At 45.6% G+C, this 26,996-nt stretch overlaps 1 protein-coding gene across 1 annotated transcript in view; it reads right to left on the reverse strand.

Moving 5' to 3' along the window:
• Nucleotides 1–26,996, reverse strand: part of SHD (Src homology 2 domain containing transforming protein D) — a gene marked incomplete at both ends in the record, with an annotated part of 52,476 nt that overhangs the window by 17,509 nt on the left and 7,971 nt on the right. Inside the window, 2 exons of the mRNA XM_081314942.1 lie at nt 11,695–11,925; nt 14,119–14,248. Coding sequence (XP_081171068.1) covers nt 11,695–11,925; nt 14,119–14,248 — 361 coding nt within the window. The remainder of the gene's footprint in view (nt 1–11,694; nt 11,926–14,118; nt 14,249–26,996) is intronic.

Genomic DNA, 26,996 nt, shown 5'->3' on the forward strand with positions numbered 1-26,996 from the left:
ACATGTTTTAGCCTCCAGTCCCCCGATCATCTTTGTTGCTCTTCTCTGCGCTCTTTCTAGAGTCTCAACATCTTTTTTTACATCGGTAGATTTTTCAAAGCTGGATATAAATTTCTTTGGATAAACTACTCATAAGCCCACTGCCCAATCACCACAGGGACCTTTAAACGGACTTAAAGTGTTTTACCTCTACAGGAAGTCTGAAATTAAAATCTGCCTTTCTGTTGTTAAGCAAGGGAATTTTTAAGTGAATCCAACTCTTGATTAGAGAGTTTTCTTTGGACTGCAAGTAGTCTTTGGACTGACGTCCCAAATTTCCATTGCTAAGCAAGACACAGGTGTTAAGTTAGTTACATAGAGAGCTGTTCAGTGAAACGGACTTTGTTTGTCAGAAGGTCACAAAAGGGGATCACGTGACCCCCCCTGGGACAATGCTACCGTCATAAATATGAGCCAGTTGCCAAGTGCCCAAGTTTTGATCACGTGACCCTGGGGATGCTGCAAACGGTCGTAAGTGTGAAAAGCAGTCATAATTCACTTTTTTCAATGCGGTTGTAAGTTCAAACAGTCACTAAATCAGGAGTCTTCAAACTTGGCCCTTTTTGTGACTTGTGGACTTCAACTCCCAGAATTCCTCAGCCAGGCACGCGTGCCTGGCTGAGGAATTCTGGGAGTTGAAGTCCACAAGTCATAAAAGGGCCAAGTTTGAAGACCCCTGTGCTAAATGAACGGCTGTAAGTCGGGAACTGCCTGTGCCTCGGTTTTGGGTAATGAATGAAAACGTTTTGGAAACAGTGGCTTAAGGACAACTGTGATGCCAAAAGGCATAAATCTTCGTGCAGGTTGTGAAGTTACTGTCAATTTAACCGGCTTCCCCCAAGCTACATTAAATGGGGGGGGGTGGTTTGTTCAGAGGCTAAGAAAGATTTAGCAGTAGATGTGGAATCACAGCCTGTTTGGGGAAAATGGCAGATTCTCTGAGTTAATGTGAGAAAAGAGCTGCCAGCTTGCCAATTATTGTAACTGGGAAGCCGCTAGGAATAAAAAAAGCTCAGAACATCTGCCCTTTATTGAATTTAAAGGTAAATTGGGTTCTAGCCAGAACCTCATCCTGTTGCTGAGATTTCCACACACACACACACACACCCTCTGGCTCTCCATAAATCTTGTTAAAAAGGACTTACTGGGAATTTACTCGGGGTTGAATCAACAAGACGCAAAGGGATTGCACTATTTCAGAAGAAAAAAAACTGGAGCAGCAGTGACCAGCCTTGGCAACTTTAAGGCTTGTAGTCTTCAACTCCCAGAATTCCCCAGCCAGCATGTCATAAACCCCATTTTCGTGGTCCATCATAACTTCAAAACTTATCACTAAGTGACACGTCGTAAGTCAAGGACTGTCCGTATAGATAAAATTATTCCTTTAGAAATTGTTCCCAGAAAGGTATTCACTTTGAAGGGATTCCAGAAACAAGCAGGCATATACATAGAATGAAGGCTACTGCTAAGCTTGTAAGCCGCCCTGAGTCTTCGGAGAAGGGCGGGATATAAATGGAATTAAAATAAATAAAATAAAATAAATAAATATTTCAGAGAATAGCAACAAAGATGACTAAGGGACTGGAAGCTAAAGTGTTTGAGGAATGGTTGCAGGATTTGGGTATGGCTAGTTTAACGCGGACGCGGTGGCTCAGTCGGTTAGGACGCTGAGCTTGTCGATCAGAAGGTCGGCAGTTTGGCGGGTCGAATCCCGAGCGCCGCGTAACAGAGTGAGCGCCTGTTACTCGTCCCAGCTTCTGCCAACCTAGCATTTCGAAAGCACGTAAAAAATGCAAGTAGAAAAATAGGGACCACTACGGTGGGAAGGTAACAGCGTTCCGTGCGCCTTTGGCGTCTAGTCATGCCAGCCACATGACCACGGAGACGTCCTCGGACAAGCGCTGGCTCTTCGGCTTTGAAACGGAGATGAGCACCGGCCCCTAGAGTCGGAAACGACTAGCACGCAAGTGCGGGGGAACCTTTACCTTTTACCTTTAGTTTAACGAAAAGAAGGACCAGGGGTGACATGATAACAGGGCTCCGATATTTGATGGGCTGCCCCAAAGAAGAAAAGGGGGGTCAACTTATTCTCCAAAGCGCCTGAAGGCAGGACAAGAAGCGACGGATGGAAAGTAATCAAGGAGAGAAGCAACCCGGAACTAAGGAGAAACTTCCTGACAGTGAGAACAATTAACCAGTGGAACAACCTGCCTCCAGAAGTTGTGAATGCTCCAATACTGGAAGGTTGTAAGAAGAGACTGGACAACCATTTGTCCAAAATGGTATACAGTTTCCTGCCTGAGCAGGGGGCTGGACTAGAAGACCTCCAAGGTCCCTTCCAATTCTATTCTATTCTATTCTATTCTATTCTATTCTATTCTATTCTATTCTATTCTATTCTATTCTATTCTATTCTATTCTATTCTATTCTATTCTATTCTATTCTATTCTATTCTATTCTATTCTATTCTGTTCCATAGCTCCTGAAGGCAGAACAAGAAAAAACGGATGGAAACTAATCAAGCAGAGAAGCAACGTAGAATTAAGAAGAAATTTGCTGAACAATTAATCAGCGGAACAACCTGCCTCCAGAAGCTGTGAATGCTCCAACACTCGATGTTTTTCAGAAGAGACTGGACAGTCATTTGTCTGGAATGGCACAGGGTTTCCTGCCTGAGCAGGGGGTTGGACTAGAAGATTTAGATTTAGATTTAGATTTTATTAGATTTATATACCGCCCTTTTCCCGTAGGACTCAGGGCGGTTTACAAGGTGTTTAAAACATCAATGCAATACAAAAATTAAGAAACAATTAAAAATGATTAAATTCAATCCCTAAAGTAAAAATATAAAAACCCCAATTAAAAACTCTCAGCCTGGGCCGGAGAGCTCAAAGAGCCAGGTCTTCAGGTCCCGGCAAAATGAACGAAGGTCGGGGGCAGTCCTAAGCTCCACTGGCAGCTGGTTCCAGAGGGCAGGCGCACCCACAGAGAAGGCTCTCCCCCTGAGTGTTATCCGCCGGCAGTCTTTTACCGGCGGCACCCTGAGAAGACCCTCCCTGTGGTAGCGCACAGGACAAAGGGAACTTGATGCCGGCAGCAGGTGTTCCCTCAAATATCCCGGACGCAAGCCATTCAGGGCTTTATAGGTCATCACCAGCACCTTGAATCTCACCTGGAGGGCAACCGGAAGCCAATGCAGCTCGCGGAGTAGAGGTATTACATGGGAGTATCGGGAAACCCCCATCAGAACTCGCGCGGCTGCATTCTGCACCAGCTGAAGCCTCCGAGTGGTCCTCAAGGGCAGCCCCATGTAGAGAGCATTGCAGTAGTCTAACCGGGAGGTCACGAGCGCATGAGTGACTGTGCGTAGGGCATCTCAGTCCAGGTAGGGTCGCAACTGGCGCACCAGGCGAACCTGGGCAAAAGCCCCTCTGGTCACGGCTCCTATGTGATCTTCAAAACTGAGCCGTGAATCCAGGAGGACGCCCAAGTTGCGAGCCCTATCGACGGGGGGTAACTCTGTTATTCTCTCATATCCAGGAATAAAAAAAAGCAAGGAAGCCTCAGGGACATTGGTTAAGGTAGTGGGGCATCCGTGAAACACAGACGGTAAGGAAAGAAACCAGCGGTTGTAAAATGAGGACCACCTGTAGATTTCTGAGACTCACTCAGAGATGCAATGGGCAGCCTTGTACAACTGCTGTTTTTATCTAATTACTCCAGGCTGATCCAGTGGCAAGAATATCCTGGCTGATAAGAGGGAGCTGCTAAATTTACCCGCTGTATTTCTTTTCAGCTAAGCCACAGAGAGACAACTGATGGATCAGATATAACTTTTCTGCATCCCCAGTGACACACACACACACACACACACACACACACACATCCAAGTTTGCAAATGGAGCACTTATAGTTCTTGTGGAGGGAGGCACTTGTCTCCTTCAAGATCACATAAATATTCAAAGATAAATTTCCTCACTTGAATTCTGAGTTGTCCCCTTTATTTTTCCGTCTTAAGAACAGAGGGATAGTTATCACATTTATTTTTAAAGTGTCAAAGATTGAGAATCACCTCTTCTTCAAAGCTCCGTTAACTTATGGGATTTTAAAAACACACACACACACACACACACACACACACAAAAACGTAAGTGGAGGGCTGGACTAGAAGACCTCCAAGGTCCCTTCCAGCTCTATTCTATTCTATTCTATTCTATTCTATTCTATTCTATTCTATTCTATTCTATTCTATTCTATTCTATTCTATTCTATTCTATATTATGTTTCCACATTCTATTCTATTCTATTCTATTCTATTCTATTCTATTCTATTCTATTCTATTCTATTCTATTCTATTCTATTCTATTCTATTCTATTCTATTCTATATTATGTTTCCACATTCTATTCTATTCTATTCTATTCTATTCTATTCTATTCTATTCTATTCTATTCTATTCTATTCTATTCTATTCTATTATGTTTCCACATTCTATTCTATTCTATTCTATTCTATTCTATTCTATTCTATTCTATTCTATTCTATTCTATTCTATTCTATTCTATTCTATTCTATTCTATTCTATTCTATTCTATTCTATATTATGTTTCCACATTCTATTCTATTCTATTCTATTCTATTCTATTCTATTCTATTCTATTCTATTCTATTCTATTCTATTCTATTCTATATTATGTTTCCACATTCTATTCTATTCTATTCTATTCTATTCTATTCTATTCTATTCTATTCTATTCTATTCTATTCTATTCTATTCTATTCTATTCTATTCTATTCTATTCTATTCTATTCTATTCTATTCTATATTATGTTTCCACATTCTATTCTGTTCTATTCTGTTCTGTTCTATTCTATTCTATTCTATTCTATTCTATTCTATTCTATTCTATTCTATTCTATTCTATTCTATTCTATTCTATTCTATTCTATTCTATTCTATTCTATTCTATTCTATATTATGTTTCCACATTCTATTCTATTCTATTCTATTCTATTCTATTCTATTCTATTCTATTCTATTCTATTCTATTCTATTCTATTCTATTCTATTCTATTCTATTCTATTCTATTCTATTCTATTCTATTCTTATTCTATTCTAATTTTGCATTCTTTTTCAATCCATTCGCGAGCCGAAGCCCAGCCTCCATTCAACATGCACCCCTCCTCCGATGTGACAATGCCCCCCTCTCCTCCTTTGTAAAATAAACTTTGCACAAGCTGCCGTTATGTTCAGAGACAATATTTGCTCTCTCCATTTGGGGCCATTGCAAGCAGAAGGAGTACACTTCGGGGAAAATTGCTCTCCAAATTCCTACAAGTATCGGCGTGGAAGCTTTACAGAATCCTAGAGGCTGATGATTCGAACGTGACCTATTTGCCAAAGGGAGAAAGCAGGCAAGGCTGACATTTTCAAAACTGACGGAAAACCTTGCACTAGAGCTTCCCCATTTCGGCTGGGTCTCAAAGAGTGGCCGTGCCCTGCTTTACGGCAGCTTACAGCCGTTCATTGAGTGACCATTCAAAGTTACAACGGCGCTGGAAAAAAAGCGACCGCTGTTCACACTTACGACCGATGCGGTGTCCCCCATGATCATCTGATCCAAATTCAAACCCTTGGCAACTGACTTGGATTTATGACGGTCGCAGTGTCCCGGGGTCAAGCGATCCCCTTGTGCCACCTTCTGACATGCAAAGTCGATGGGAAAGCCAGATTCACTTAACGGCCATGTTCCTCTCTTAACGACCGCAGGGATTCACTTAACCGCTGAGGCAAAGCAAGGTCGTAAAACAGGGCAAAATTTGCTGAACCGATGTCTCGCTTAGCCCATAGAAACGTTAGGGCTCAATTGTGGTCGTAATTTGAGGATTCCCTGCCTTCCCTCCCCCCACCCCGGTTGTTGCAAGGATTTAAAAAACAACAACAAGAAAATAATTTGGCTTGGCGATTTTTCAGAGGACAAATGGGAAAGGCGATTTTAACATTTACCCGGCGTGCGCAATTACGGCTAAGCTGTCTAGCGCAGGAGATAATTTTATCTTTGTGCTGCCAACGTTGCTGAGCAGACAAGAACAACAAGGAACTCTTGACATTTCCTCGCGCGTTGTCGGGGTGTCGCTCCTTTTCAAAACAAACCGCGGGGTTTTCCATTGATCGGAGCGGGGGCCCCCCTCCTTCGCTGCGGTGCCAAATCCACAGGGAGCCTCCATGATCATCTGGATGGAAAAGAGCTTTCCAGATGAGTGATGGAGAACAAGAGGGAGATCTGAAGAGGCTACACACACACACACACTGGCGCAGACACAGACAGACACACAACACAATCCCCAATCAGGCTTAATGTTCAGCAGCGCTGCCAGACCCACCCAATGCCACCCGTCAATTCCAGACATTCAGCCGCAGCTATTATTTCATTAAGTGGCGTGGGTGTTTCTCGAAACGCAACGCAGATCATCATCGCTGGCCGTAATTAAGGGTTGGGATTTCAGGAGAGGGTGGGAAAAGTGGGGAGAAAGATCAGAGCAGACCCAAAAGGCCACACTTGGAATCCGGCACCCAGTTTTGGCCACCACGTTGTAAAAAAGAGGTTGAGGCTCTAGAAAGAGGGCAGAGAAGAGCAAGAAAGATGATTGGGGGACTGGAGGCTAAAACAGACAAAGAACAATTGCAGGAATTGGGTATGACTCTAGTCTGATGAAAAGAAGGACCAGGGATAACATGATAGCAGTGTTCCAGTATCTCAGGGGCTGACCCAAAGAAGAGGGAGTCAAGCTCTTCTCCAAAGCGCCTGAAGGCGGGACAAGAAGCAACGGATGGAAATTAACCAAAGGGAGAAGCAAGCTAGAACTAAGGAGAAATTTCTTGACAGTGAGAACAATTAACCAGGGGAACTACCTGCCTCCAGACATTGTGGGTGCTCCATCAGTGGAAGTTTTTAAGAGGAGATTAGACAACCATTTGTATGAAATGGTATAGGGTTTCCTGCCTGAGCAGGGGGTCGGACTAGATGACCTCCAAGGTCCCTTCCAACTCTTCTCTTCTCTTCTCTTCTCTTCTCTTCTCTTCTCTTCTCTTCTCTTCTCTTCTCTTCTCTTCTCTTCTCTTCTCTTCTCTTCTCTTCTCTTCTCTTCTCTTCTCTTCTCTTCTCCTCTCCTCTCCTCTCCTCTCCTCTCCTCTCCTATCCTATCCTCTACCCTACCCTACCCTACCCTACCCTACTCTACTCTACTCTACTCTATTCTATATTATTTTTTACATTTTCTGTTCTGTCTATTCTATTCTATTCTATTCTATTCTATTCTATTCTATTCTATTCTATTCTATTCTATTCTATTCTATTCTATTCTATTCTATTCTATTCTATTCCATTCCATTCCATTCCATTCCATTCTATTCTATATTTTTTACATTTTCTATTCTATTCTATTCTATTCTATTCTATTCTATTCTATTCTATTCTATTCTATTCTATTCTATTCTATTCTATTCCATTCCATTCCATTCCATTCCATTCTATTCTATATTTTTTACATTTTCTATTCTATTCTATTCTATTCTATTCTATTCTATTCTATTCTATTCTATTCTATTCTATTCTATTCTATTCTATTCTATTCTATTCTATTCTATTCTATTCTATTCTATTCTATTCTATTCTATTCAGATTCTGGGGTAACATTTAAGGGATAATTCTGGAAGCGAAGGAAGGAGACAGGGAGAAAAGGGATTTTGTTGGGGTCTTTTGACTATGACGGCCAAGGGAAAGGATTAAACCTTGCAGGCTGATAAAGGAGGTTCGAAATCCGTAAAGGATGCAACAGTCAAAGTCTCTTAAGACGTGAAGGCCTCTCAAAAGTGTGTCGTATGAGAAAGTGGAACCCTAGAACCGTGTGTGTTAAAAAAAAGCTACAGATAGTCCTCAAGTGACAACAATTCATTTAGTGACCATTCAGCGTTACAACGGCGCTGGAAAAAGTTCAATCAGAAGTTCAGTCGGTCGGAACAGAGCTGGCAGGGACCTCGGAGGCCTTCTAGTCCAGCCCCCTGCTCAAGCAGGAGACCCTTATACCATCTCAGACAAGCGGCTGTCCAGTCTCTTCTTAAAAATCTCCAGTGACGGAGCGTTCACAGCTTCTGGTGGCAGGCTGTTCCCCTGGTGAATTGTCCTCACTGTGAGGAAGCGACTTGGGATGGCTTTTCACACTTAACAACCACGGCCCCATCCCCGCGGTCAGGTGATCAGAGTTCAGACGTTTGGCAACTGACTCGTACTTATGAAGGTTTGCCGTGTCCCTCTTCCTCTCCTTTCTCTTTCTCCTTCTCCCTCTCCCCCTCTTTCCCTCCTCCTCCTCCTCCTCCTCCTCCTCCCCTTCTTTTTTCGCCTTTCTCCTTTTCCTTCTGCCCCTCTTTCCCTCCTCCTCCTCCTCCTCGTTCTTCTCCTTACCCCTCCTCCGCCTCCTCTTCCTCCTCCTCCTCCTTCTCCTCTTCTTTTCCTTTCTCCTTCTCCCCTCTTTCTCTCTTCCTCCTTCTCCTCCTCCTTCTCCTCCTCTTCTTTGTCTTTCTTCTTTCTCTTTCCCTTCTCCTCTTTCTCCTTCTCCTTTCCCCCTTTCCTTCCTCCTCCTTCTCCTCCTCCTCGTTCTCCTCCTTCCTTCTCTTTGTTCTTTTCCTCTTTCTCCTTCTTCTTCTCTTTCTCCTCCTCCTCCCCCTTCTTCTCCCCTCCCCTCCTTCTTCCTCTCCTGCCTCCTCTTCCCCCCCTCCTCCTCCTCCTCCTTATCCTCCTTCTCCTTCTCCTTCTCTTCTCCTCCTCCTTCTGTTTCTCCTTCTCCTCCTCCTTGTTCTCCTCCTCTTTCTCCTCCTTCCTTCTTTCTCCTCCTCCTCCTCCTCTTTCTCATTCTCCCCTCCCCTCCTTCTTCCTCTCCTGCTTCCTCTCCTGCCTCCTCCTCCTCCTCCTTCCTCTTTTCCTCCTCCCGTATAATCCGAACCCAGTGCTCGGCAAAGGTGGGAGAAGGGGGAGAAAAAGGTCATAAGCCCCCTTTTCTCAACGCTGTTGTAATTTTGAACCGTCACTAAACGAGTGGCTGTCACTCCTAGTTAAGTACCCCCTGCAGGGATTCCTCGACCTAACAACCCTTCGTTGAACAATTGCTCAAAGTCACAACACCCCCTTCCCCCTCCCCCACCCCGAAAGAAGTGACTTACGACAGGTCCTCACCCTCACAACCATCGCAGCATCCCATAACCCCGTGGTCGAAATTCAGATGCTTGGAAACTGACTCGTATTTACGACGGTCGCGGCGTCCCGGGGTCACGTGATTCCCCTTTTTGCGACCTTCCGACAAGCAAAGTCAATGGGGGAAGCCGGATTCACTTAACGGCCGTGTGACTCACTTAAGAACTGCAGGGATTCACTTAACAACCGTGGCAAGCAAGGTCGTAAAATGGGGCAACATTCACTTAACAAATGTCTCACTTAGCAACAGAAATGTTGGGCTCCATCGTAGTCATAAGTTGAGGACTACCTGTAGCCGTTACTTGCCATCCCTTTCTCACCCTTCTCCTCCCAAAGGGGGTTGGACTAGAAGACCTCCACGGTCCCTTCCAACGCTGGATAAAAAAGAGCTGCTGGCATCTCCTTCAGGGAACTTCGGCCTGTTTGAAAACCGAGACGGGATCCATTGCCTAACGGAAAAGTCTGTCTCGCCACGGCTTAACCGAAACCTGATCACTTTCCCTTGATGCCCACTCAGCAAAGTTTCAGCTGCTTCCGGATCCACAAAGCTGTCTTTTGTTCTCTCCTGCGTCTGCAGAATCCCTCGCACTGCATTGCACGCTGGTTAAAACAGCTCAGCGCATTTTGCATCCGCACCAGAAATCAGCCATGCAATATTTCTTAGCATCCTCAGCCCACTACTAGGCTAGGGTCTATTCGCAACCGGGTGGGGCGTGAGCCCCTGCCCCTCACGGGAAAACCATCCCTACCCCACCCCCGAGCACCAGGCCGCCAGCCCCGAAAGATTGGGGGACGCTGTTTTAAGACTCTCTTTTTGAGGGGTACGCAGCTTGTCGCATCTTTGTTCATCCGGTTTTGCGTGCTGCTCGCCATCGCCGCCAGCCTAGAGTCGGGTGTGGGGGGGTGAGGGGTGGCTCCATCCTGTGAGGTCTTCAGTTCCCCAAATTCCCTAGCCACGGGGAATAAGTCACTTCCCCAGCCATGGGGAATTCTGGGAGCTGACGTCCGCAGGTCTTAAAGCTTGAGAAGCACTGATTTAATTGTAAATCAATTGCCAATAGTTCCAGAGCACTACTTACTTGATTAAAATGATGAGGAGGGGAAAAATGGAATTAGAACAGAACAGAACAGAACAGAATAGAATAGAATGCAGAATGCAGAGAACGGAAAGAATAGAATAGAATAGAATAGAATAGAATAGAATAGAATAGAATAGAATAGAATAGAATAGAATAGAATAGAATAGAATAGAATAGAATAACAGAGTTGAAAGGGGCCTTGGAGGTAATAATAATAATAATAATAATAATAATAATAATAATAATAATAATAATAATAATAATAATAATAATAATAATAATAAGAAGAAGAAGAAGAAGAAGAAGAAGAAGAAGAAGAAGAAGAAGAAGAAGAAGAAGAAGAAGAAGAAGAAGAAGAAGAAGTTGGAAGGGACCTTGGAGGTCATCTAGTCCAACCCCCTGCTCAGGCAGGAAACCCTATATACCATTTCAGACAAATCTCTTCTTAAAAACTTCCAGTGTTGGAGCATTCACAACTTCTGGAGGCATTTCCTGATGGTCTAAGTCTAAGACTTTACCAAGAACTCTATATTTCTAATTGCAAATTCTCTCTCTCTCTCTCTCTCTCTCTCTCTCTCTCTCTCTCTCTCTCTCTCTCTCTCTCTCTCTCTCTCTCTCTCTGCAATTTTCTAAAAAAAGGGTTGTTTTTGTAAAAAAAAAAGTGTTTTAGTTTAATTTTACTGCAGGTGGCACAAGACCAAAGCTAACTTTTCCTGCTGCAGCAGTTTAATCTCTTCCCCTGTTTTACAAAGATGCCCATTAGGGTAGGGAGGGACGCCCACTTTCAAAAGGATGAAGCATGAGGACTAGAAGATTGCATGTTTATTTTTAAGAGAGGTCCTCTTGAAGGTGGATTTTACACTCCAGCTCCTTTCTGGGTGGTTTTTGTTCTAAGGGTAGGGATGTCCAACCTTGGCCTCTTTAGGACCTGTGGACTTCAACTCCCAGAATTCTGGGAGTTGAAGTCCACAAGTCTTAAAGTGGCCAACCCTGGACAACCATGTTCTAATCTAGACCATCTGGTATTTTAGGGAGGGGGGGGGACAGACTGCATATTACAACTGATGCCCACTTAAATGCAAAAGAGTTTCTTTCCCTGGAAGAAAAATTCCCGAGGACTAGAAACTTAGCCGCCGCCAGAGTCCACAAAGCAAAAGACCCAGGGGATCGTTTTCATCCAACCAGCTCGTTTTTTTTAAAACCCTGGCTAAGTTTCACGGCTTCTCTCCCACTCCCACCCCCACCCCCACCCCCACCCCCCAAAAATCTCAGCATTTCTTTGAAGTCGCCACGATTGTGGTTTTCCCAGCCGGGTGGCCCGCTCACCTGCAAAAGCGCGGGAAATGTGGTTCTTTTTCCACTCCCACGGCTGGTCGTATTCGTCGGCCGGGCGCTCGTCCTCCTGGGGCAGCCGGCTCTTGGGGGGCTTCTCGGCGCTTTTGCCGGCCTCGGGGTCCGCCTCGGCTTCCTTCTCCTCGTAGGGGGTGTCGTAAAGCTGCAGCCCCATCCGGGATTTCTTCCCCCGCTGCTCGTCCCGGTCGTTTTTGCGCTGGAGGTCTGCAAACCGGGGAGGAAAACTTTTAAAACTGCCGCCTTTTTTTTTAATAAAGGAAAGGATCTCATCGCATCGACTTACAACCGTTTGTTTAGCAACCGCTCAAAGGATCCCGTCACACCAGGGGGACTTCACCTTGCCACCCTCCGTTTAGCGGCCCTTGGAAGGATCCCATCACACAGGGAGACCTCGGTTTATGACTATTCATTGAGTGACCGTTCAAAGGATCCCGTCAGACAGATGGTCCTCGACTTACGACCACTCATTTGTGGCGACCATTTGAAGGATCCCATCGTACAGAGGGTCCTCGACTTACGACTATTCGTTTAGTGACCCTTCGAAGGATCCCATCATACAGGGGGTCCTCGACTTACGACCATTTGGTTAGTGACTGTTCGAAGGATCCCATCATACAAGGGAGTCCTCAACTTACGACTGTTTGTTTAGCGACCACTCGAAGGATCCCATCACACAAGGGGGTCCTCGACTTACCACCCTCCGTTTAGCGGCCCTTGGATGGATCCCATCATACAGGGAGACCTCGACTTATGACCATTTGGTTAGTGACTGTTCGAAGGAGCCCATCATACGGGTAATCCTCGACTTACGACCGTTCGGTTAGTGACTGTTCGAAGGATCCCATCCTACAGAGGGTCCTCAACCTATGACTATTTATTTACTGACCATTTGAAGGATACCATCCTACAGAGGGTCCTCAACTTATGACCATTCATTTAGCGACCATTTGGAGGATCCCATCATATTGAGTCCTCACAACTATTCATTAAGTGACTGTTCGAAGGATCCCATCCTACAGAGGGACCTCGACTTATGACCATTCATTTAGCGACCATTTGGAGGATCCCATCATATTGGGTCCTCACAACTATTCATTAAGTGACTGTTCGAAGGATCCCATCCTACAGAGGGACCTCGACTTATGACCATTCATTTAGCGACCATTTGGAGGATCCCACCATATTGGGTCCTCACGACTATTCATTTAGCGGCTATTCGAAGGAGCCCATCATACAGATTGTCCTCGACTTACGACCATTCGTTTAGTGACTGTTCAAAGTTACAACAGCAGTGGGGGAAAAAGCGACTTAGGACCACCTGCTGCATTTATGACCATTGCAGCCTCTCCAGTTTTGGTCACAGATCCAAATTCGGGCACCGGGCCTGTATTATTTATGACGGTTACGGTGTCTGGGAATTACGTGATGGCCATTTGCAACCTTCCCAGCCAGCTTCTGAGAAGCAAAATCAATGAGGGAAAGCCGGATTTGTTTAACGACCATGTGATTCGCTTAACAACTGCAGAGATTTGCTTTTAACGACCACCACCACCACTCCGCAAAATAAGGTGGTCATAAAATCGATGACCAACCGCTTTTGGCAACCGTCCCAACTTCCAGCCGTAAAATGTAGGCCCCATTACGTTCAAGTCAAGGTATACCTATAAAATTGCCTTTACTTGTTTTAGGATAAAAGGAGAAAGGTAACTTTTTCTTTCTTTCTTTCTTTCTTTCTTTCTTTCTTTCTTTCTTTCTTTCTTTCTTTCTTTCTTTCTTTCGTTCTCTTTCTTTCTTTCTTTCCCTTTTTTTCCTTCTTCTGTACTTTTTCACCGTCAGTTTTCCTGACAGTGAGGACAATCAAGCAGCTTTGCCCCCAGAAATCGTGGGTGCTCCATCACTGGAGATTTTCAAGAAGAGACTGGACACTCACTTGTCTTGAGACGGTATAGATTGTCCTGCTTGAGCAGGGGGCTGGACTAGAAGACCTCCAAGGTCCCTTCCAGCTCTATTCTATTCTATTCTATTCTATTCTATTCTATTCTATTCTATTCTATTCTATTGTATTCTATTCTATTCTATTCTATTCTATTCTATTCTATTATATTCTATTCTATTCTATTCTATTCCTATTCTTTGTATTCTATTCTATTCTATTCTATTCTATTCTATTAATAATAATAATAATAAAGTTGGAAGGGACCTTGTAGGTCATCTAGTCCAACCCCCTGCTCAGGCAGGAAACCCTATTCTATTCTATTCTATTCTATTCTATTCTATTCTATTCTATTCTATTCTATTCTATTCTATTCTATTCTATTCTATTCTATTCTATTCTATTCTATTCTATTCTATTCTATTCTATTCTATTCTATTCTATTCTTATTTGGCTTCACTCACCAGCCACCACCTTCTGGGCATCGTAGGGCTCCATGTAACCGTTGTTTTCCAGACCAGCGTCCTCTTCAGCGTCGCCTTTCGGTTCCCGGTGAGCATCGAATGGATCGGAGTATTCGCTCTCTCCGGGGGCCTAGGGAAAGAGAAGGGCTTCGTTTCAGCAAATCATTTCAATTTAATTAATTAAGTAATTTAATGAAGTTTAATGAAGAGAAGGATGAGGGAGAACATAATAGCAGTCTTCCAATATCTCAGGGGCTGCCCCAAAGAAGAGGGAGTCAAGCTATTCTCCAAAGCACCTGAAGGCAGGACAAGAAGCAACGGATGGAAACTAACCAAGGAGAGAAGCAACCTAGAACTAAGGAGAAACTTCCTGACAGTGAGGACAATTAACCAGTGGAATGACTTGCCACCAGAAGCTGTGGGTGCTCCAACACTGGAAGTCTTTAAGAAGAGATTGGACAGAAGAGACTGTCTTAAACGGTATAGGGTTTCCTGCCTGAGGAGAAGGTTGGACTAGATGACCTCTGTCCCCAACAACATCATCATCATCATCATTATTATATTATTATTACTACTACTACTACCACTACTACTGCTGCTGCTGCTGCTGCTGCTGCTACTACTACTACTACTACTAAATGAACGGCTGTAAGTCGAGGACGACTTGTAATAGCTATATACTCTTTAAACTCTCATGTCTGTTTGATTGTTTGTAAGCTTCAATTGGGTGTAAGGATCCATCATAGAACAACAATTTTTGAATTGAGGTGGCTGTCCAATGTCTTCTTAAAAGCCTGCAGCAGTGGAGCACCCACAACTTCTGGAGGCAGGTTGTTCCACCAGTTAATTGTCCTCACTGTTAGGAAGTTTCTCCTTAATTCCAGGTTGTTTTTCTCCTTGATTAGTTTCCATCCATTGCTTCTTGTCCTGCCTTCAGGGGCTTTGGAGAGTAGCTTGACTCCCTCTTCTTTGGGGCAGCCCCTGAGATATTGGAACACTGCTATCATGTCACCCCTGGTCCTTCTTTTCTCCAGGACTGGCCAAACCCAAGTCCCGCAACCGTTCTTCGTATGTTCTAGTCTCCAGGACTTTGATCACCTTAGTTGCTCTTCTCTGCACTTTTTCCAAAGTCTCAATATCTTTTTGATGTTACTTGTTTTGAGGTACTTTGAATGAGAGAAAGACAGACAGACAGAGAGAAAGAGAGAGAAAGAGAAAGACAGACAGAGAAAGAGAGAGAGAGAGAGAGAGAGAGAGAGAGAGAGAGAGAGAGAGAGAGAGAGAGAGAGAGAGAGAGAGAGAGAGAGTGAGTCAGAACTTCCAATCAGAGTTGTAAGCACGCCCAGATAGATCCATCTAACTAACAGGATTGTACTTTGTACTTTGAATGAGAGAGAAAGAAAGAGAGTCAGAGAGAAAGAGAGACAGAGAGACAGAGAAAGAAAGAGAGAGAGAAAGAGAGAGAGAGAGAGAGAGAGAGAGAGAGAGAGAGAGAGAGAGAGAGAGAGTCAGAACTTCCAATCAGAGTTGTAAGCACCCCCAGATAGATCCATCTAACTAACAGAAAGAAGGAAGGCAGTAGGAAGAAAGATCGCAACGTCGTAACTTGAGGACTACTTTTAAGGAGGCATCTCCAAGATGGGATTGCCTGTTGCTTCTTTGCCTGAGTCACTGACCTGAGCTGAACCCCCTTTGAGTCACGGGCTTATTCCAGGAACAAGTCACATCCACACCTACCAAGCAGCGCCATCACCACACCACGTCACCCTTTCCTCACCCGCCTGCTGCATCATCCCAACACGTCTAGCAAACCCACAAACTCTGCATCGCAGTGCTGCGATGCTGCTTTTTTGTCCTCCAGGGCTTTCTCTTTAAAGCCTGGGTGTGTGTGTGTGTGTGTGTGTGTGTCTGTGCATCGAGCAGGATGTGTGCACCTTAGGCATCAAATCACAAAAAACAGCTGCACAATACCGTCCCGGGGGTGTGTGCAATTGTGCGGGCGTGCGTGGGAAAAGCTAGGTCAGGACGGCACCCCACCGTTTTGAACCGGAGACACAGCAGCCGATATAGAGGAGGGGTGGGAGGGGTGGGAGGCTGCCCACCCATGAACCAGCTCTAAATGGAATAGAATAGAGCCGGAAGGGACCTTGGAGGTCCTCTAGTCTAGCCCCCTGCTCAAGCAGGAGAACCTCTACAGTCTCAGACAGCCTCTTCTTAAAAACCTCCAGTGATGGAGCACCCATAACTTCTGGTGGCAAGCTGTTCCACTGGTTAATTGTCCTCACTCTCAGGCAGTTTCTCCTTAATTCCAGGTTGCTTCTCTCCTTGACCAGTTTCCAACCATTGTTTCTCGTCCTTCCCTCTGGTGCTCTGGTGAACGACGTGACCCCCTCATCTTTGTGGCAGCCCCTCAAATACCGGAATACGGCTATCATGTCTCCCCTATTTCTTCTTTTCTTTAGACTAGCCAAACCCAAGTCCCGCAGCCCTTCGTTGTATGTTTTAGTCTTCAGGCCTTGGATCATCTTAGTTGGTTGATTAAAGCCCTCCAGTGGGGCTGCTTCAGGGCCCCCATCGTCTCTGATCCTCCCTAATTGTCCTTGAGTGCATCGTCAGCCCTCAAGGGTCCCCTTTGAGCGAAGACCACCCTGCCATGCCTTGCTGTGCCTTCTGCCCCATACCTGTCTGTCAGGTGCCCCCTCCCACTGCCCCTGTAGGAAAAGCAATAATAGCTAAATGTTGCTTTTGCAAGTATCATAGGGTCCACCAGTACTAAGAACTGCAATATCTGTGGTCTTAAAACAAGCTAGCTGAGAGTTTTAACCACAAGAGCTTGCACCTAATTCTTCAAAGCACCTGAAGGCAGGACAAGAAGCAACGAATGGAAACTAATCAAGGAGAGAAGCAACCTAGAACTGACAGCTAAAACAATTAACCAGTGGAACTACCTGCCTCCAGAAGGTGTGAATGCTCCAACACTGGAAGTTTTTAAGAGGAGACCGGACAGCCATTTGTTTGAAATGGTAGGGTTTACTGCCTGAGCAGGGGGTTGGACTTGATGACCTCCAAGGTCCCTTCCAGTTCTGTCCTGTCCTGTCCTGTCCTATCCTATCCTATCCTATCCTATCCTATCCTATCCTATCCTATCCTATCCTATCCTATTCATTCCATATTCTATTCTATTCTATTCTATTCTATTCTATTCTATTCTATTCTATTCTATTCTATTCTATTCTATTCTATTCTATTCTATTCTATTCTATTCTATTCTATTCTATTCTATTCTATTCTATTCTATTCTATTCTATTCTTCCATTCCTTATTCCATTTCATTCTATTCTATTCTATTCTATTCTATTCTATTCTATTCTATTCTATTCTATTCTATTCTATTCTATTCTATTCTATTCTATTCTATTCTATTCTATTCTATTCTATTCCATAGCATCAGAAGGCTGGACAAGAAGCAACAGGTGGAAACATATTGAGGAGAGAAGCAACCTGGAACTAAGGAGAAACTTCCTGACAGTTAGAACAATTAACCAGTGGAACAACCTGCCTCCAGAAGCGGTGAATGCTCCGACACTGGAAATTTTGAAGAAGAGACCGGACAACGTATTTGACTGAAATGGTATAGGTTTTACTCCCTGAGCAGGGGGTTGGACTTGATGACCTCCAAGGTCCCTTCCAGTTCTGTCCTGTCCTGTCCTATCCTATTCTAGGCAAGTATGGCAGGGACTGCAGCACTTAACCAACTATAAGGGCAGCACGAGGAGCATGGCAAACACCGATGCCTCGTTAGCTGAGGAGCTGAATATCTTCTTCGCCCGCTACGAGGTTAAAAGACCAGACCCCGTAGCCTCTGCTGGCCGGCCTTCTGACTCTCAGCCACTCACCCTGTGTGAACACCAAGTGAGAGCTGTATTGAAGGCTGTGAATCCCAGCAAAGCCGCAGGCCCAGATGGGGTGCTGGGGATATTGGTCAGGAATTGTGCCGATCAATTAGCAGGGGTCCTGACAAGGATTTTTAACATCTCCTTGCAAACGGCATGTGTACCCATGTGTACCTCATCTGACCCATCCACTGCGATAATCAAGTTCGCAGATGATACAACTGTGGTGGGTCTTATTACAGGTGGGGATGAGACAGCATATAGGGCGGAGGTACAAAAACTATCCATATGGTGTAGTAACAACAACTTGCACCTAAACATCGGCAAGACGAAAGAGATGGTGTTAGACTTCCGGAGAAAAAAGGAGGAACCTGCCCCACTTTACATCGGGGAGGACTGTGTAGAGAGAGTTTCCTCCTTTAAATTTCTGGGAGTCTACCTCTGTGAAGATCTGACCTGGAAAGTTAACACAACCCAGGTGGCTAGAAAGGCCCAACAGAGGCTTCACTTTCTCAGGGTCTTGCGGAAGAACAGGGTAGAACAACGGCTAATGACCCTCTTTTACCGGTCTACCATAGAGAGCGTCCTCTCGTATGGTATTGTGGTTTGGTATGCTGGTCTGACAGCTGCGGATTGGAAAGCATTACAGAGGGTGGTGAGCACAGCACAAGACATTGTGGGCTGTCCCCTGACACCGCTGGATGACCTCGCCAGGGCTCGCTGCCTTGGAAGAGTGAGGAAAATTCTCAGGGATGACTCACACCCTGGACGGTACCTCTTTACTCTCCTACCATCCAGTAGGAGATATAGGAATATAGCCAGCCCTACCAACAGGCTGAAAAATAGCTTTTATCCGTGGGCTGTTAGGCTTTTAAATGGGACATAATCTTATACAAAATTGACTTGGGAGGCCGGTGTGTGGTGTAGTTGGTTCACATGGTGTGGTAGGATGGAGGGTTTCTTGTCACTGTGTGTTGGGGGGAGAGAGCACGGGGGGAGGCTCAGCTAATCTCAATGTACACATGTTGTACTTTGACAATAAAGGTTTATTTATTATTTATTTTATTTATTTATCCTATCCTATCTTATCCTATCCTATCCTATCCTATCCTATCCTATCCTATCCTATCCTATCCTATCCTATCCTATCCTATCCATTCCCTATTCTATTCTATTCTATTCTATTCTATTCTATTCTATTCTATTCTATTCTATTCTATTCTATTCTATTCTATTCTATTCTATTCTATTCTATTTTTATTCTATTCCATATTTGCTATTCTATTCTATTCTATTCTATTCTATTCTATTCTATTCTATTCTATTCTATTCTATTCTATTCTATTCTATTCTATTCTATTCTATTCCATAGCATCAGAAGGCTGGACAAGAAGCAACAGGTGGAAACATATTGAGGAGAGAAGCAACCTGGAACTAAGGAGAAACTTCCTGACAGTTAGAACAATTAACCAGTGGAACAACCTGCCTCCAGAAGCGGTGAATGCTCCAACACTGGAAATTTTGAAGAAGAGACCGGACAACGTATTTGACTGAAATGGTATAGGGTTTCCTGCCTGAGCAGGGGGTTGGACTAGATGACCTCCAAGGTTCCTTTCCAGCTCTGTTATTCTATCCTAATAACGAAACCAACTGCTTATGCCTATGCAGAATGGCTTCCAAGAAACCCAGATGGGTCCCAAGAGAACAGGACCTGTGGGCGAGGCAAAACTGCACGCACACACCGCTAACACGGGTAGGACACGGGTAGGGGATTCACATGGGGGTGGGGGGGGGAACTTGGCCTTCCGGAAAGATTGTGAACTTTGCAGTCCCGGCCAAAGGGGATTGCCAGGGTGAGAGAGAGAGAGACTTGCGCTTCGGGCAAGGACGTGTTTTTCAATAAACTGCTTGCGGCTTCGCCTAATGACTCTGGAAGCTGTGTGTGTGTGTTTCTCACACCCCTTGCTCTCTCGGCGGAGCCTAATGGCTATGCTCTCGCCCACCTGCCCAATGGCGCATAAGATGTGCTCAAACGGTCCAGAGGAAGCCCCCAAGACCATCGTAGGACAAGGCATAATACATTCTCTCTCCAACCAGGCCATTATCTTCTCTTCTCCCCCTCATTGCTTGCGCCGACTGAGTGCTGCCCAACGGCACCCGAGGGACGGAGGGGAGGGGGGGGCAGCCCAAAAAAAGCATCCTTCTTCCTTCAGTGCCCCCCCTCCTTCCCTTTGCGATCTCCCACGATCTCCCATCCATGTTCTTTTGACTGCAAAAAAAAAAAAGGGACCGCCGTCCTCTTTTCTTCTTCGAGGTAGACAACCTGGCCGTGTTGGAGTGAAGGTGTGGAAGAGGGAAACGGGGTGGTGGTGGTGGTGGGGAAACGTTGCGTGCCCCGCCAGCAAAGGAGGATTTCTGGCCCTGCCAGAAGCTGGCGTGGTGGTTGTGATTTAGAAGAGAATATTTGTAGATCGGGGCTGAGCTGTGGGGTCCTCGGCGCTCCCTGAGCTGGCTGGGTTTTCTTGCAGGCGTTTGGTGACCCAACTAGGGAACATCACCAGTGCTAGAAGGGAGTCAGTGGGGTTTGTGGAGAGGAGGAGGAGGAGGAGGAGGAGGAGGAGGAGGAGGAGGAGGAGAACAATGACTGTGGGGTGCTTGGACCTCTCTGAACTTGGTTGTTTGCTTGCAGACATTTCATGACCCAACTAGGGAACATTATCAGTGCTAAAGAGGAGTGGAGTTTAGGAAGAGGAGGGAGGAGGAGGAGGAGGAGGAGGAGGAGGAGGAGGAGGAAGAGGAGGAGGAGGAGGAGGACAATGACTGTGGGGTCCTGGGTGCTCTCTGAACTTGGTGGTTTTCTTGCAGACGTTTCATGACCCAACTAGGTAATGTCATCAGTGCTAGAAGGGAGTCAGTGGAGTTTGTGGAGAGGAGGAGGAGGACGATGACTGTGCGGTCCTTAGTGCTCTCTGAGCGTAACTGTTTTCTTGCAGACGTTTCATGACCTAATTAGGTAATATCACCAGTGCTAGAAGGGAGAGAAGGAGGAGGAGGAGGAGGATGACGATGATGACTGTGGGGTCTTTAGTGCTCTCTGAGTGTAACTGTTTTCTTACAGACGTTTCATCACCCAACTAGGTAACATCATCAGGGCTAGAAAGGAGTAAGTTTGGCTCTCTGATTATATACAGTGGCTTGCATTTTCAATTCAAAGAGCCTTGGTGGAGCAGTGGGCTAATGCCTCCTTAAGTAACACCAGCTGCCTGCAATTAGTGCAGGTTCGCGTCCCACCAGGCTCAAGGTTGACTCAGCCTTCCATCCTTCCGAGGTAGGTAAAATGAGGACCCAGATTGTTGGGGGCAATTAAGCTGACTTTGTAATAATGCCGCTTGGGGGGGGCCCGAAAGCCCTAATAAGCAGGCATATACATAGAATGAAGGCTACTGCTAAGCACATTGTGCTTTAGATTGTAAGCCGCCCTGAGTTTTCGGAGAAGGGCAGGATATAAATGGGATTAAAAAAAAATTCAGTCAAAGAGTAAACAACAGCCTAATCAAGGCGCTACCAATGAGAAACCAACACTCTCACCAACACAGCAAGCTACTTGTATATAAATAGAGAGTCAACCCTACTGCCTTCTGGCACTGATGATGTTACCTGGTAATGAAAGGTCTTCTGCAAGGAAAAAAGCAAGGTCAGTGAGCTCCAAGGACCTCACAGTCCTCCTCCTCCTCCTCCTCCTCCTCCTCCTCCTCCTTCCCACAAACCCCACTCCTTTCTGGCACTGATGAGGTTACCTAGTTGGGTCATGAAACGTCTGCAAGCAAAGAAGCAAGAGAGCACTAAAGGGTCCACAATTGTGATTTCTTTTACCTACCTTCCACTTTATATCAACAGCCTGCTTTTCATCCGTTTCAAGTACTAATTAATATATAGAATGGAATGGAATGGAATGGAATAGAATAGGAGTTTCCTGCCTGAGCAGGGGGTTGGACTAGATGACCTCTGAGGTCCCTTCCAACATCATCATCATCATCATCATCATCATCATCATGATTAGAATAGAATAGAATAGAATAGAATAGAATAGAATAGAATAGAATAGAATAGAATAGAATAGAATAGAATAGAATAGAATAGAATAGAATAGAATAGAATAGGGTTTCCTGCCTGAGCAGGGGGTTGGACTAGATGACCTCCAAAGTCCCTTCCAACATCATCATCATCATCATCATCATCATTATTATTATTATTATTATGAATAGAATAGAATAGAATAGAATAGAATAGAATAGAATAGGAGCTGGAAGGGACCCTGGAGGTCTTCTAGTCCAGCCCCCTACTCAAGCAGGAGAACCTATACCATCTCAGACAAGTGACTGTCTAGTCTCTTCTTAAAAATCTCCAGGGATGGAGCGTCCACGATGACTGGAGGCAAGCTGTTCCACAGGTTGATTGTCCTCACTGTTAGGAAGTTTCTCCTTAATTCCAGGTTGCTTCTCTCCTTGATCCATTGTTCCCTCCGCTGCTCTGGTGAACAACCTGGCCCCCTCTGCCTTGTGGCAGCCCCTCAGATACTGGAACACTGCTATCACGTCTCCCTTATATTCCTGGAACAACAGTCCTGCAGGGTAGGTTGGTGGCTGGCAGCTGGGGAATTCTGGGAGTTGAAGTCCATACCTTTTCAAGATGTCAATGTTGAGAGATCCTTATAGCTTTGCCCCCCTGCCTCCGTTTGGGTGAGATCATTATTGCATTTATTAATTTCGGCATGTGATTAATTATTTGAATTCACCCTGGCATTTCTTATCGGGATGTTGTGATTGCTTTTGAGCCCTGACACCTTGCAACGTGCCTTTCCATTATAGTTTTAATCGGTTTGAGGGTCCGCTGGAGGCGTTTTCATGGAATTAAGAAAGTAAAAAAAGCCTGGAATTTCTGTTGCTAAGTGAAACATTTGCTGAGCGAGTTTGGCCCCATTTTATCACCTTGCTTGCCACCGGTTGTTAAGTGAGTCGCTCCAGCTATTAAGTTAGCGACATGGTTGTTAAGCGAATCCGGCTTCCCCATGGACTTTGCTTGTCAGAAGGTCACCAAAGGGGAAATCGCATGACCCCGGGACACTGCGACCGTTGTTAAAGGTGAGTCAGTTGCCAAGCGTCCGAATGTTCATCAGCTAACCGACAGTCGTAAGGGTGAAAAATGACTGTAGGTCACTTTTTCAGGGAGGTTGTAACTTTGAACAGTCACTAAACGAACCGTCATGAGTCCAGAACGACCTGTACTACACCTGTTTTTGTAGTCCAAGGGAAAACTATGGGCGTATCTCTTGTTGAGGAATTCTGCTCCATAAATCCAGATTTTTGCCCTCCAACCTAAATTCTAAGTAGCAGGGATGAATCCTCAATTCGATCCCTTTAATACGATTTTTGACAAGGATTTGCTGGATGGAACTGCGCTTCGTCAGAATTGCAATTCAATCCTATTCATTTAATTAATGTCTTAATTAATTGAATACATCCCATTTAGACATTTGCTCTATACCAGGGGTAGGCAACCTCGGCTCTTTTATGACTCGTGGACTTCAACTCCCAGAATTCCTGAGCCAGCCATGCTGAGGGGAAAGGGAGAGGTTTCCATGCTGAGCCGCGCTGGCTCAGGAATTCTGGGAGTTGAAGTCCACGAGTCATGAAAGAGCCAAGGTTGCCTACCCCTGGTCTAGGCCTAGGCCGCTTTATGACTGCTGGACTTCAACTCCCAGAATTCCTGAGCCAGCCATGCTGAGGGGAAAGGGTGAGGTTTCCAAGCTGAGCTGTGCTGGCTCAGGAATTCTGGGAGTTAAAGTCCACGAGTCATAAAAGAGCCGAGGTTGCCTACCCCAAACCATAAGTATTTTGCACCAGATTCTGTGCGGGCTGAGGATAATGGGAGTTGGGCTCCCCAGGAGGAGAGGAAGGGCCGTGAAAGGTTGGCAGCCGGTACAGAACAAGCCACAATGACAGCACAAGCCATGATGACAGCACAAGCTGCAATGATTGTACAAGCCACAATGATTGCAGGAGCCATGATGACAGAACAAGCCTCAATGACAGAACAATCTATGAGGTCAAAACATCACAATGATAGAACAAGCCACGATGATAGAACAAGCCACCGTGACAGCACAAGCCACGATAAAGGTACAAGCCACCATGACAGCAGGAGCCATGATGACAGAACAAGCCACCATGGCAGACCAAGCAATGATTTCAAAACAAGGCAGCACAAGCCAGGGTGAGAACAAGCCACCATGACAGCACAAGCCATGATGAGAGCACGAGCCACGATGACAGCAGGACCCACGATGACAGAACAAGCCACCATGGCAGCACAAGCCACAATGACAGAACAAGTCCCAATAACAGAACAAGCTATAATGATGGCACAAGCCCCGATGACAAAAAAATAAAGCCATGATGACGTCACGCCCATCGTGCAAACATGGCCGATGGTTGCCAAGCCGCGGCGGCAAGAGACCCTAATCCTTCACCTTTGGCACGTTGACGTCCCAGCGGGTGTGACATCACCTCCCCCTTCCTTCCCCTCTCCCAGGAGGCCCAGGGCTGGACCCCAGTTCGAATTCTGCCCGCTCCTATGGTTTCTTTCTGCGCCCTTTACTATCCCCACATCGAATTGCTGTTTTTTTTTCCTGGCCTGGGCTTTCCTGTGACTCCATTATTGAGAATAGATTCATCAGACTGTATATTAAGTGGTCTGATCTATTATCGCAGGTGAATTAAGTGTCAGGAGCGAAGGGCGTGTAAACCCTGTCGATATTTTAATTAAAATCGGACGCCCGGAGGGGGTTTAAGGGGTGGCGATGGAGGAAGCTAAGTATGAAATGCAAACACAGAGAAATAAATGGAAGATCTGCTCTGGCGCCAAGGCGACCAGCTGAAAACCGGGTCACGGAAGCAGAAATTGCCAGACATGCAGAGACGCCCCAAATTTGCCCCACGCTCCTTCTCGACGGGTGACCCTCAAATTCTCATTTTGAACAAGCCAAAAGAAAGGGCGATCCATCTGGGGGAGGGGGGAGAAATTCATGTAGTCCTCCACTTACGACAAGAAACGAGGCCCAACTTTTCGGTTGCTAAGTGAGACCCAGGTTACCTGCAATTTGCCCCGTTTTTGCCACACCTTGCTTGCCACGGTTGCAAAGTGAATCGCTGCGGTTGTTAAGTGAGTCACACGGTTGTTAAGTGAGTCGGGCTTTCCCCGCTGACTTTGCTTAGCAGAAGATGGCAAAAGCGGATCGCGTGACCCCCTCCCCCCAGGGGACACTGCGACCGTCATAAATGTGAGTCAGTGGCCAAGCCTCCGAATTTTGATCAGGTGGATCACGGGGATGCTGCAAAGGCCGTTAAGTGTGAAAAACGACACGATAGCCAGTCAGGCAAAACAAAAACAAGCTGCTCCAAGGACCTTCCTCCTTCTCTGGAACCTTAGGGACTAGAATCTTATTTCCTTTTGAAAGGCAAGACCGTAGCTGGCTGGGGAATTCTGGAAGGAGAAGCCCACCCACCTTAAAGTTGACAAGGCTGAGAAACACCGAGAGACACGCAGCCCGTTCTTTTCTTGGGACCGTCTCTCGGTCGGACGAAACCAAAAGCCGCGAAATGTGGATTTGCGGGGCGAGGGAGGAGGAGAATTGGTGAGAAAATCTTCGAAACGTTCGGAACTAAGACGAAAGCGGAGCTTCCCCATCATGTATCAAGACCTCTTGAGGCTAGGTGCTCCCCAAGGGCACAAAATAACAGAACAATAAGTTTGGAAAGGGACCTTGGAGGTCTTCTAGTCCAACCCCTGCTCGTGGGACGAAACGAGAAGCTTGAAGACTGGGTTTTGGGGCGGAGGGAATAATCGCCTCTCCTTGATTCGGAAAATCTGAAAGCCAAGCAATTTAATCAGCTGGCGACTTGGCACAAGACATGCGCAGGAGACCCTTTGCACGCCTGGATCAAAGGAAAACCTATCTGAAAAGGAACAATGCTCCGGTTTGCCTTTCATGTGGACTGGCCTCTTTGAATAAATCCCCCCTTTTTTTTAAGTGCGCCAGGAGATCTGTCTTAAAGTAAAAAATCTGTGCATGGAACTGTTAAGCTCACTGGCTGACGTGTATCAGCTTTTTTTTTTTTTTAAAAAAAATAATTATTCTGTTTTTGGGGAGAGGGTGTAGGTAGCTCCTCATCTTACAAGGGTCCCTAGTGGGGGTTGCTTCAGAGTTAGCTTCCCCAACCCCCCCCCCCCAAAAAAAAAACAACCCACAGGAAGCAGAGAATTGCAAGGGAAGCAGTGTGAATACAATCGAGCTGTGATCTCGCTTGCAGAGTGTGACATTCTAGGTCAAGCATCAGCTTCCATCTGTGCAAAAAGATGCACACAGAAAGAGGGGGGAGGGGAGGGAAAGGGAGAAGGAAGGGAAGGATAGAAGAGGAGGAAGAGAAGGGGAGAATAACAGAGGAGGGAAGAAAGAAGGAAAGGAAAGGAAAGGAAAGGAAAGGAAGGAAAGGAAAGGAAAGAAAGGAAAAAAGGAAAGGAAAAGGAAAGGAATGGAAAGGAAAGGAAAGGAAAGGAAAGGAAAGGAAAGGAAAGGAAAAGGAAAGGAAAGGAAAGGAAGGGAAAGGAAGGAGAAAAGAGGAGAGAGAGGAGAGGAGAGGAGAGGAAAGGAAGGAAGGGAAGGGAAGGGAAGGGAAGGAAGGAGGAAGGATGGGATGGGATGGAAGATGGAGAAGAGGAAAGGAGAGGAGGGAAAAGAGAAGGAAAGGGAAGGGAAAGGAGAGGAAGAAGGGAAGGAAGAGAGAGAAGAAGAGGAAGAGAAGGGGAGAAGAACAGAGTAGGGAAAGGAGAAGGTGAGGAAGAGGCAGGAAGAGGAATGGAAAAGGAAAGGAAAGAAAAGGAAAGGAAAGGAAAGCAAGGAAAGGAAAGGAAAGGAATGGAAGGAAA

Source organism: Vipera berus, assembly GCF_964194415.1.
Source record: "Vipera berus genome assembly, chromosome: 1".
NCBI classification, from domain to species: Eukaryota; Metazoa; Chordata; class Lepidosauria; order Squamata; family Viperidae; genus Vipera; species Vipera berus.